The sequence below is a fragment of the Myotis lucifugus genome, unplaced genomic scaffold, assembly GCF_000147115.1.
Source record: "Myotis lucifugus unplaced genomic scaffold, Myoluc2.0 scaffold_200, whole genome shotgun sequence".
Taxonomy (NCBI): domain Eukaryota; kingdom Metazoa; phylum Chordata; class Mammalia; order Chiroptera; family Vespertilionidae; genus Myotis; species Myotis lucifugus.
The window spans coordinates 1,990,380-2,002,637 of NW_005871248.1; the positions used below are offsets into that span (position 1 = coordinate 1,990,380).

Below are 12,258 nucleotides of genomic sequence, written 5' to 3' on the forward strand. Positions count from 1 at the left end.
CACACTTGACTTATGAACGACAGAGGCTGGCTTCCCACCAGAGCTGACGGGGAGATCTGGGTGGGGAGAGGGGTAGCTTCAGGAGCGAGTGGAAGGGGCCGAGTTTACGCACACACCGCACACACCGTCTTGCTGGAACAATGGTCAAATGGCACGCGGGTATGTGTGTGGCCACGGCCTCACCCAGGCTTTTCTCTGAGCACAGATATTTGGCAGGAGCAAACGCTCCCTCCCCCACACGGCCTGGATGCCGTGCTCGCAGCAGCTGGCTCCACGTCCGCCCACGTCCACAGGGCTCCCTTGAAACACAGAAGGAAGAGAGAGGAGCTCTGTCGGCAAGACGCACCTCCAGGCACAACGATCGTATCGGCGCATCCCCACGACACAAAGCCCTTCTCACAGGTACAAGTCCCTGCAGCAGCGAACATGCTTCCCGACGAGGCAGACTTTCCACTCGGGAATGACTCACCCTCAGCCCGGAGTGTCCAGCGAGAAAGTGTTGCTTTATTGGGTCTATTTCCTAACTACAGAGATAGCGGACGCAAACATCAAACATTCCCTTTCCACATGACATCCATCAGAAGTGTTTCATGCAAGTCTACGATGCCACACGCGAGGCGGGTTCGGGGTCACAGGCAGGAGGGGCGCCTGCGGGGACAGGACCGTGTGTATGTACACGTAGCCACACATCTTCGGTTCTTCACCGAGATGTGCAAATGTGACCAATGTGGCTTTCCGATGTTCGCTGAGTTAAAAAAGTAAGACATACTCATACAGAAAACATTTTAAAAATAACTTTTTCGGTGGGAGAGTCTCCACCGTCACGTTAGGTTCAATGACGACCTACAGCCTGCACTCCCGGCTGCAGTTCAGGCAGGTTCCAGGAGGGGGCAGAACTTCCTAAGGCACAAGTATCAGGTTAAACATGTTTTAATTAAACCATGCTTTTTTTTTTTTTGGTTATGTGAAACAATAAATTGTGGCTAGGAGTAATGTGTAAGAAGCTGTTAACGGTACAAAATGCAGTAGTAAAGCTTACACTACCCTATCTGTTAAGAGTAACTAGTCTGAAACCTACTACAATCGCTGCATATTAAAACGTTTTTGGTAATCGTGTTCTTACATGAAGCAGAGTTATAAGGCTTCTGTGAAATAATAATCTTATAGCCGAACAAATATATTACACTCCCTTCATAATGTTATTTACAGTCACTCTCCAATTTCGCCATGTGGTAACACAGGGTGTTCTGAGCGCACCTCCCCCGGCTCCTAAAGTGCTCGGTTATCTGCACGAGACGAGAAAAACGCAGGCCTGTCGGGGTGACGGGCCCAGTGGGAGTAGCTGAAGAGCCAGGTTTGATACTGGTTATTGCTGGCGCAGAAGCCCTTGCTGGGCGAAGACCGAAGACCACCTATTATTTATTATTTATACATAAATATGTGCCTATATATGTACATACATGCAAATGCAAGACCTGTCCTGTGACAGATTTCTTTTCTTGTCCAGTAACCTATCTTCTGCTATTCAACCTACTTGTGCTAATTTCGAAGCCAGATTAAAAACGAAATCCTAGCATGCTACAATGAACAAGCCTATGGTTTTAGTAACACAGGGGAGGGAAGGGTATTATGAAAGAGCTGAGATGAAACACTGGAAGATCCCTAAAATGCACTGAATAAGGCAACAAAATCATATAGCACAGCCGCCCAGGAAAAGCTGAAATAAAGTAGGGAACGAACGTTCAGTTTTCCTCACAAATGCCTAGCTTGCCAGTGTTCTCCTGCTTTTTGCAAAGTTTGATAAAGCCTCTTGATGAAATGTTTTTATAGCTTTGCTCCAATAAATACTCTCCTGGTAGCAAGTTTAATGCTTACGTCTAAGATGCCCTGATGCTGTGGTTGGATTAAATAAGGCACTTCCAGTACTGAAATCCAGGGGTGCCCGAGGGTGCACTGGGGTCAGGTGCCACAGGGGTCACTCCCATGGGGGTGCCGTCACACAGTCTGTCTCCTACACTCACCCCACCCCTTTATTTTCTTCTTGAGATGACTTTTCCTTCAGCAGATGGAGTGACCTTCCTTCCTTCCTTCCTTCCTCCCTTCCTCCCTTCCTCCCTTCCTCCCTTCCTTCCTTCCTTCCTTCCTTCCTTCCTTCCTTCCTTCCTTCCTTCCTTCCTTCCTTCCTTCCTTCCCTCCTTCCTTCCTTCCTGTTAAAGAGCTACTTCTTTGTACGTATAACACATCTTCAGTAAGTCGGAAGTTCTGAGTGGTACCAGGTGTGCTCAGTTTATTTAGTCAGAAGTCTGGATGCTGAACCTCCACTGTCACCCATCGACACCATGTGGCTCCTGAGTGAGTCCTGATGTTGCCAACTACGAATGGGTGCTGGTGCTGGAGAGGTCGTTCCGTATTATTTCATTTACTGCAAGAAAACAGAAATAAGAGACCGCATTAGGAGACCACCACTCTGCATGGAACCGTATGTAAATAACCAGCAATTCCATCAGCCACGCTTTCAGGATGTTAAGTGCAGCCTGTGAGAAAGGAACTGGCTCCCCTCCTGACTCTTGCCACGTCCACAAGGTGTGCTGAGCCAGCAGTGAGGCTGCCCAGGACCTGGCTGCCGTGACTCAGGCGCCGGTGGCGGTGCAGTTACTGCTCGTGGTGCACCAGGGGCTCCCCAGGTCCTGAGTGCACCTTCTCCCGGCAGGAAAGCACCACCGAGGTGTCCGTGGGTTCGCAAAACCAACCATTGGCACCCACGTGGAAGCACCTCTGGAAGTCCACGCTCGCTGACCACCCCTCGGCCTCATCGTCAAGTCGGAGAGGGGCCGGCACCGGCGGCAGGAGCCCCCTCTCTGGGGTCTCGTCCTTCATCTCTGGTTCCTTGTCCACGGCCACTATCAGCCTGTGATTTTTGGCAGCCAGAGAGGAAATGAGCAAAGGCCATCGAGAGTGAGCTGCACAACACCCCTCCCTCCACCACCGATGGGCACCCAGATAGGGGAAATGTCACCAGGGAGGTGTCACCACGGTCACTTTCCTGACAGAACTGGGAGGCGGGGAGCTCGCGCTCACGTCACGGAACTGCCAGGTTTCCCTCTGTTGCCCAGATAAACTCCATGTGTTTCTGCAAAGGCCCCGGCCTATCCGAGGGTGGCTTCCTGAGCAATTAGTTGGTGCACATTTCATCTCCCCCACTCCCTTCCCTAAATTCCCTTTCAACATCCACCCCCCCCCAACTATTTTAAAGAATAACAATAATAAAACACAGTTGGGGGAACCAGGAATTGTGTCATGGGACCTGATAACAGAACTCACTGGCAGGAACCCGAGCCGCAAACTTCAAACCCTGGCTCTTCCCACAGGTATGGCCTGGCTGGGACCCAGGGCCATGGTGTCCACCCTCTGCCCGAGCCCACCTGCGGCCTGGGCGAGGGGCTCCAGCCGGCTGCCCGCAGAGGACACAGCGGGGCCCAGCCTGAGACAGGGACGTGACATGCCGCATCTCCTCTGCAGATGGCGAACCAGTGACTGGGACACTGGGAGGGACTCACCCTCTCCTAGGGCTTGTCACAGCTGCCGCTGGGGCAACAGCGACGCCCAGGGCTCAGAGAAGATATCAGGACAACACTTGCCGAGAGCGTGCACGAGGCGGCTCCTTAGCTGCAGGTGGCTTTTCCGCCACAGTCCTGGGCACCGTGGAGAAGGGAGGGCAGCTCTGCCATGTCCGTCAGGCCCAGGCCGCTTTCTCCTCATCCTCCCAGGCATCTGCCCCCAGTGACCTCTGGGCCGAGATGCTTGCTGAAGCACAGACAGGGGCCCGGGACGCGCAGGCGATGTCCCCTTCTTTCCCATTTCACTTGTTACGCTCTTTCTTCTTGAGGACACATGTCCACTTGTTATTTGGCAGGACATTGCCACATCAAAGGGCATTTTGACAAAGAAAAATCACCAACGTTGAGTTTCTACAGGGTGTGTCTGGGTAAGCAGAAGGCTTACTGCGGGGAGGGTGCCTCACACCAAGAGAGTGTGTGGAACATACTAGAAAGACACTGGTCTTGTGGGCAGAAAGCTAGTCCCTGGTGAGGTGAGAGACAAGTTACTACAACACGGCACTGCGGCACCACGCCTATTTCTGCAGCACCGGACCGTCCACAAGTTGCTTTCAGTGTCATCATCTCATTTATTCCTAAAACAGACCTGAGGCCATAGGGGCAGCAACAGGTTTGGGGCCAACATGGCAAGGTCTGGGCTCCTCGGTCAGCAGTCCTCCCGCTGGGCAGCAGGAGCACAGGGAAGGTGGAAATGGATGGCAGAGGGTGACTTAATCCAGGGTGCTGACCAGCCATGACCCACCAGGCAGAGAAAAGGATCCCAAGTGAAGAAGTGATGCCCCCTTCAGTTACCCTACAGCAAGAGAAGGGTTTTATTTCCCACCCCATTACCAGGGATAACAAAAGTCCCAGACCACAAATGTGATCTAGTAAGATCGGTGATTCTGTGGTTGAAAAGGTCTGAGGGGAAATAATGATGGAGAAGAGGAGGGAGGTCTGAGGGAAATAATGATGGAGAAGAGGAGGGAGGTCTGAGGGAAATAATGATGGAGAAGAGGAGGGAGGTCTGAGGGCAATAATGATGGAGAAGAGGAGGGAGGTCTGAGGGAAATAATGATGGAGAAGAGGAGGGAGGTCCAGGGGAAATAATGATGGAGAAGAGGAGGGAGGTCCAGGGGAAATAATGATGGAGAAGAGGAGGGAGGTCCAGGGGAAATAATGATGGAGAAGAGGAGGGAGGTCCAGGGGAAATAATGATGGAGAAGAGGAGGGAGGTCCAGGGGAAATAATGATGGAGAAGAGGAGGGAGGTCCAGGGGAAATAATGATGGAGAAGAGGAGGGAGGTCCAGGGGAAATAATGATGGAGAAGAGGAGGGAGGTCCAGGGGAAATAATGATGGAGAAGAGGGGGGAGGTCCAGGGGACATAATGATGGAGAAGAGGGGGGAGGTCCAGGGGACATAATGATGGAGAAGAGGGGGGAGGTCTGAGGGCAATAATGATGGAGAAGAGGAGGGAGGCAATAAGCAAAGCAACTATAATCTTCTGGTTCCTCAAGGTGACACAGACCACAGGAAAATAACATCTGTTTGAAAAGATAAAAGGGGAAGAAACTTCATAAGTGGGCTTCCCCTACTGCCCACGGTCGCACCTGAACCTGGCGGAGCCCCTGAAGTGGGTGTGAGTGTGGAAACCACGCAGCGTGTCCTGAGCCATCCAAGGCCCCGGTTCCCATGTGGCTACTTTGGTGCTGGCCCTGCTCTCTGACCCTACTGGGGACGTCAGGAGAATGAGGAGGCTGGAAGGGCCCACCAGTGAGCAAAGCTCTCGCCTGCCTGTCATCGTGGTCCACTGGTTTCTGATGAGCAACTGGCCCTGCCTCCCTTCCAACAACATGACGCCGGAAGTGCTGGGTCATTAGACCCTGCTTTTCCAAGCCCAGCAACGTCAAGTCGGGATCACAGATCACAATGTTTCAGACATCTTGGGGACTCACCCAAGAACCATCACACATGCGTCAACATCCTCTAGAATAGTGGTTCTCAACCTTCCTAATGCCGAGACCCTTTAATATAGTTCCTCATGTTGTGGTGGCCCCCAATTTCATTGTTACAAATTGAACATAATTAAAGCATAGTGATTAATCACAAAACAATATGTAATTATATATGTGTTTTCCGATGGTCTTAGGCCACCCCTGTGAAAGGGTCGTTCGACTCCCAAAGGGGTCGCAACCCACAGGTTGAGAACCGCTGCTCTAGAATCTCCCCTCAGCACTCCATGGACAACAAGCCATGATGGACAACCATACACTGCGGAGTGGATGACGTCCCCCACAATGTTCTACACAGCTGAGGATGGGTAACCATGAAATACAGAGTGGGCAAAGTCCCACACAACCTTCTACACAACTGAGGACCAACAAGCATAAAGCTACCCTCTCTTCCACAGCTACAGCCTGTGTTGTCATTGAGTCAGGAAAGCCACGAGGGTTCCTGTGTCACAGATGGACGGAGAACCCATCGGGAAGGGCTGAGGAAGGTTAAGTATTTCTTTGATGACCGGGCCGAGAATAAAAACCTGGGACCCTCTTGCCCTGCTCCTCTCCTGGCCACAACTTCCTATTTCTCTTCCATGAGGTCATGGTTCCGAGTCCGTATCAGTTCACAGCTACCCTGGGCTCTGCGCGGGCTATTTTGGGAGTGGCTTTCTCTCTTTGATATGGTCGTGTCGATGACACCCACGCTTTCCCACAATGTCTTCTTTCTGCTGATAGTTTCCATTTCTTATTCAGCTTTTCCACCTACACCAAGGTTTTTCTTTATAGAAGTATTTTGAACTGCAGGTACCATGTGACCCTCACAGCTCGTCAGAGACCTGAAAGCGGAACCTTTGCCTTGCTTCACGTCAGATGTCCCTCAACAGGATGTGGTGAGCTGTTACACCACAATTTGATTTAATAAGAAGGGTTTTTTCCCTTATATTTAATTTTTTCACTAAAATGCTCCTAAGGTGGAAACTATTGCTTTTTTCTAAAACTTATGTGGCAGTTCGAACTCTTGTTCTAATCTGGGATGTGTATGCAGGATGTGTGTGTGTGTCCTACACACCCAAATCCATCTCTACATACATATCTGAAATTGAGTGAAAGGGAAATTAGTATTTTTTTAAAAAAATACAAAAGCTAAAGTGTACAGCTTTTTACCTGTACTTACATTATCTGTAAATATTACCCAGATTCTTGCTAAGAAGATCATCGCTCAGTTCTTCACCAGTAGTTGTACAAATGAAGGTGAAGTGCCCTTTTTAAAGTAAAATGTACTTTCATTAATGCGTTTCTTTTTTTGGATCACGATTTTGAAAAGGTTGACATAAAGCCTCATGTTGCAGTGCAATATCCAAGGTCCATCTCTCAGGGTCACTCATGGGTTTTGTATGACTACTGACAGCCGTGCAAATAGGGAAGGCACTGTCGGAGTTTGAATATTGTTTAATATGGTTGCCCTTCTCAATGCCTAGCTTTTAGGCAAAGTTTCTGAATTCATGGTTTCTGAAAGCAACAAAGGATCTGAAATCTCATTTTAAGGACTGAGCAAAGCACTTATTCACCCAGTCCTCTGGCTTCTCAGCACTGGCACAGACACTAATCTGGATATTTGCAGCATCCTACAAGGAAGGAAGGACAGATATAGTGGCTGTGAATTTTGTACATGGAGAGACCACGGCACACTCAGCTGAGAGGAAGGATGCTGAGACCAGGACCTGGTGACCAGAGCGTGGCTGCTGCCCCACAGCACCCCAGGCCTTGGTTCTCAGAGCTTCCGACGGCACTCGAGAGCTGCACTGCAAATTGATGGTAGGTGCAAGCTGTATTCTAATACTTCCTAAAAGGTCATGAAGAAACCAGGAGCCGTGATCCCCAAGAGGGTGCTGGGAGGGTGGGCGGACACAGGCCTGTTGTTGGTGCCTGGGCCTGTCGTCCCTCCCTTCCTAATTCCACCACCATCCCCTTCGTCTGGTCCTTTCACCCGTTCAGAGTGCAGACATGGGGTTCCCAAGGGGAGGAAGGAGAGGGCACAGCGATTACCCCCTTTTCTGAGGCAGCTTCTCTCAAGAAAAGTAAAACATCTACACCCACCACCAGCGCCACACACACACACACACACACACACACCCACACACGTGTGCGCAAGGGTGGTTCTGCTGGAGCTAACAACAGGCTCCCCCCCCCCCCCCCCAGTCCTTTCTCCTGTACCAGCTTTTATGTGCTTTAAACATTCTGTTTTGTTAAAAAGGAAGAGGGCCATGACCAAAGGAACCACGCGGGACCTGTCTGGTCACCTACTTTCCACTGCATTGTAAGAGCGCACACGACGGTCAGCATTTCCTTTGCTCTAAAACAAACGGAAGGTGAACCGAGAGCCCCGTGAAGATCTCGGTGCCCAGAGATTGCTGACACGCACCAAGCCTTCAGAAACCCCAGCCGCTAGGCCCCTAACTCACACTGTTTCACATGAAAAAGGCGGGCGGAGGCCTGACCGGGACAGAGCAGATGTTCTACCACATGGGTGTGCTCTACCTGTTGTGACTCCTTGGGAGTCGGCGAGTGAGCGGCAGCCGCCCACCACCCGCCGCGAAGGCCTCCTCCTGGCGGGGACCCGGGGCTCCAGGCCCGACTGCAGTCTGGACAGGGTTCCACGGCGTCACCTGTCTCCTCAGTCCCAAGCTTTATCACCCACGTCCTGCTCGCTACTCTCAGTGAAGGGGTGACAGTCATGCTTCTGTGGGGAGGGGCTTTGAGTGAAGGGATGACAGTGTCACTTTAACCTGCAGGAGGACAGAATGGCCGCGGAGAAAACCGCGTCCTGGCAGTCAGTGCGGCCCGTAGATCCCAGGAAACGTAGGATTTACGGGACCAGAGTCAAGATAGAAATAAACCCTGGAGGAAAAGCGCCCCCTAAAGAGTGACGGAAACTACAGCGCATACCTAGGTGTGTTTGCCTTTAAAGATGGCCTGACGTCCACTTGTCCAGCGGTGCCTGGGCCATGCGACACTTTCTCGGATGGCAACCAACCAACGCTGACACCCACACTCCTGAAAACCCTGTGATTTCCTTTCCCACTTTGCTCAGACCCACATTCTCCCTGCATTCAGGGCACAGCATTCCAACCATCGCACAGAGAAGCATGAGGCAGCGGCCAGCACGGTGGGCGGGGGGGAGGCTGTGGCCGTCCTTTGGAAGGCCTGCCTGAGGCCTCCGCACGCTGAGCGCTCGCTGTCGGGAGAAGGGGCTGGAAGACCAGCTCCTGTTCTCATTTCGCCTCTGAAGCCCCGAGTGATGTGGCTCCCGGAGGAGCTGGGGCCTGAGGGTCCCACCTGTGGAAACAGGAGGCTCGGCCAAGGCCCCTTCCTGCTTTATGAATCGGGGATTTTCAGTCATCGAAATGGAGACTAGCGTTCCATGTGCTGGGGAATATAAAACGCATGAAGCTCATGGCCTCCCTCCCAGTTCTCTGGGAGGCGGGGAGTATGCTTATTAGGGAAACGGGACCAGAGAGGGCAGGAGAGGAGCCAGTCCTCGCACAGCAGGGAAACAGAATCAGGAGTGGAACCGGGCTCCTGTTGGTGGGATGCGGTGCCGTCAGGATTCCACCAACGTCAGCAGAGAGGGTGGGGCTGCCAGCTGGTGGCTTCCTCGGCCTCGGGCCAGTTTTTTAAATGGCACAATTGCTAAAACGCTCCATCCAAAGTTCAAATCACCTGCTTGTATAAAGAAAAGACGTGTGCACGCACTAGCACTTTCTGGTAAACTTTCAGTTTACTGATTGTCGGAAAAAGGAGAAAATTATCGGGCATGTGAGTGAAAGTCACAGTAGTCTGGAGTTAATGCAAAGTCTGAGCTCAACCGCAAGGCGCACATGTTCTCACAAAGACACACAAGGTGAACAAGACGGGGCTTATCCTGCTATGCGTTTAGTTTCCACGTTTCTTACACTGCGTGTGTATCCCTTTTATTACCAGGACAAATGCCTGTGTCGGCTTTTAGGTTAATGCAAACGTTAGTTGTGTCTTTTCACTTCTCTCATGTGGAATCGGCCAGGCAAAACCATGGCCCACACCTGGACCCATGGTGCTGTGGCCCCTCCAGAGTTGTGGGCTCTGGGGAAGGGAGAGCCAGGGAGGTAGGCACTAGGAATTTTTAGATGGATGTTCATACAGATGTTGATTCTAGTTCCCTAAGAACTGGATTTGGGCTTACAGAATAAGAAATCTCTCTCCTCAATGTTAACCCATTCATCCTTGTTTTTTACAAAAGGGTAAGAGGGAGAAGGACCACACTTTGCGAGTAGCACTTTTATCAATTAAACCCGTCTTTGTTGACATAGGTACCTATTAGCTTAATTACAAAAAAGCTTTTTAAAGCATTTTCCTCTTCTTCAATAGTTATGTTAGTTCCAGTAAGGAAACCAATTGTACTAGGAATTTAAAAAAAATTAACAGTATTCATCTACTGCCACTTAGTAAATTAGCCAGCCCAGCAGGGACACTGTCATTTTTCTGTGCCTGGTTTGGTAACATGCGAAAATGTTGCTTTTCCATGAAAAGAACAATTTCTTCAAAGCCATTATTGTCGTTTAAACAAAAGCGAAATGGGAAACACAAAGTCTTCATGATTCCACCACGGGGTCCACACAGGATCACTTCCCACGTCGCATTATGTCCCAGGGACTCTGTCCAATGAAACGCTGACCATAAATAAGGACACGGCACAAAAGCAGTTCTCACTTCTCACTCCACGTTCCTCTGAGGGACAGAAAAACGCACAATCCTTTCAGGGGACGCGTCAGAAACGTCTCAAAAAAGCCAAAACAGCCTTCCAAGGAGCAAAACAACACAGGAAGGACATTCTTTCCCATTCCTATAAGTAGGAGATAATTTTAAAAAGCATTTCCTAACTTTCCCAGAAAATACACCTTCAGCTAAAGTTAGTCTTGTAACCTCAGAGCATAACAACTGAGGTGGACACAAGGAAACCAGAAATATCTCAGGCCAAACCTGTCCTTAAAGAAGCCCCTTTCGGGAAGTCTCCGAGTCGCTTGTCCTAAACCTTTACCATATCTGCTGATTCTGGGATGGCGAGCCAAGCCCTACGGAGCATGCAGCTGTTCGCGCGGCTGTACCTCTTCCCACAGGGGCGCAGAGCTGCGCTCCCCATGCCTAGGGTTTCGGGGGACTGCTGAATGCCCAACGCTCATGGTTTCCACTGGATTTTATTTAAGGGATTAGAGGAGGTGTGAGCTGAGGACGTGAAAACACCAGGATGGCGGCCACAACTCAGAGATGAGAAAGTAGGAAGCGGGGAGCACGCTTTAGTTCCAGGCGACAGTGCATCTGAGGCCCGAGAGCACCTGGGTGGGGGCCCTGTGGAGAGCGCAGTGGTCTCTCTCATGTGGGTTTTGATTTCTTCAGAAGAGGCAACCTCTTAGGACGTCTGCCGTAAATACCTGCCCCTGCCCAGGGGCGCTGGGTCAGCAGGGGCCGGTATTTACGGGGAGCCTGCTGTGTCCACCACGGCCTCCCCGGGCCCGTTGGGCGGCTGCCCTGGCACCTCCTGAGCCAGGTGCGGCCTGTGACTGTGGGTTGGAAACGGGGCGATTTGGCCATGAGTGTATCACAACCACTGTAATTCTGAAAATGCAGAGTTGCAACATCACTAAACTCGTTTTTTACTTTCAGCTTTTTTTTTTTTTTTTCGAAGATGCTTTGTGAAGCAGTGGAAAATAATACAGTTTCTCAAGTTTCATTAAAAAGTAAGTTCTCGGGTTACTTCGGGTGTCCTGGACCGATTTCAGCCTTCACTTATTTTTATCTTTTTAATCCTAATCAACCACCGCCACGGGGCCTGCTATTTTTGGAAGGAGAGAGAACGGGGCAGCGGTGGGACTGACTGACAACAAGTCACCGTTTTAATAAAACATGACCCTCCCAGCTGGATGTGGGGTTGGCTGATGAACACTGTTGTTACACGGGCCTGCCAGCCATTAAAACAGAATAATTTTCCTACCTTCAGTACTGCTTCCTTATTTAGCCTGAATTCTCCAAATAATGCAAACGCCCCGTGTGGAAACTCCGGCACCCGTGGGGACCGGCGGCCACGTGACCGGGCGTTTCCACAGGCTCGTCCTCCTCGCCTCTCCCCGCCGTACGCAGGGCGTGTGCCGGCCACATCACCTGCCCATTATTTTATCTATGCCAAACCCACTCCGCAATCACCCACTGGGATCATTAAACTGCCAACAAGCATTTTTCCAGGGCTTTCTTTGTGTTACTAGAAATATATTCTCTCAAATGGCGAAATTTCTATTCAAACAGAATTAACAGAATTGAAAAAACAAAACATTTAAAAGGTCCCTTTAATTAAAAAAACAAACAAATGGGCCCGGAGAGAGAGAGACTGCTGCGGGTTAGGGTAGGTTTGCTGTGAGATCAGGGGACTCAGAGTGAAAGGCAAGAACAAAGTGTGGCTTCCGTCTTGGTGGGGCAACGGATGAGCTGGTCAAGGCCAAATGCTGCTGCTCTGAGTCTGGGTGTGAGAGGCCAACGTGGCCAATCAGCCCTCGGCACCCATCCGGCCGTCCGCTGGGCGCCCCGGAACCGCTCACCAGCTGCCGGGTTTGGGTCAGAAGATGCTGCGCAGTA

At 50.9% G+C, this 12,258-nt stretch overlaps 1 protein-coding gene across 1 annotated transcript in view; it reads right to left on the reverse strand.

Annotated features, from left to right (window-relative positions):
• Positions 1–484: 484 nt before the first annotated feature.
• Positions 485–12,258, reverse strand: part of NFATC1 (nuclear factor of activated T cells 1) — a 93,006-nt gene continuing 81,232 nt past the window's right edge. Inside the window, exon 11 of the mRNA XM_023761173.1 lies at positions 485–2,422. Coding sequence (XP_023616941.1) covers positions 2,373–2,422 — 50 coding nt within the window. The 3' untranslated portion in view covers positions 485–2,372. The remainder of the gene's footprint in view (positions 2,423–12,258) is intronic.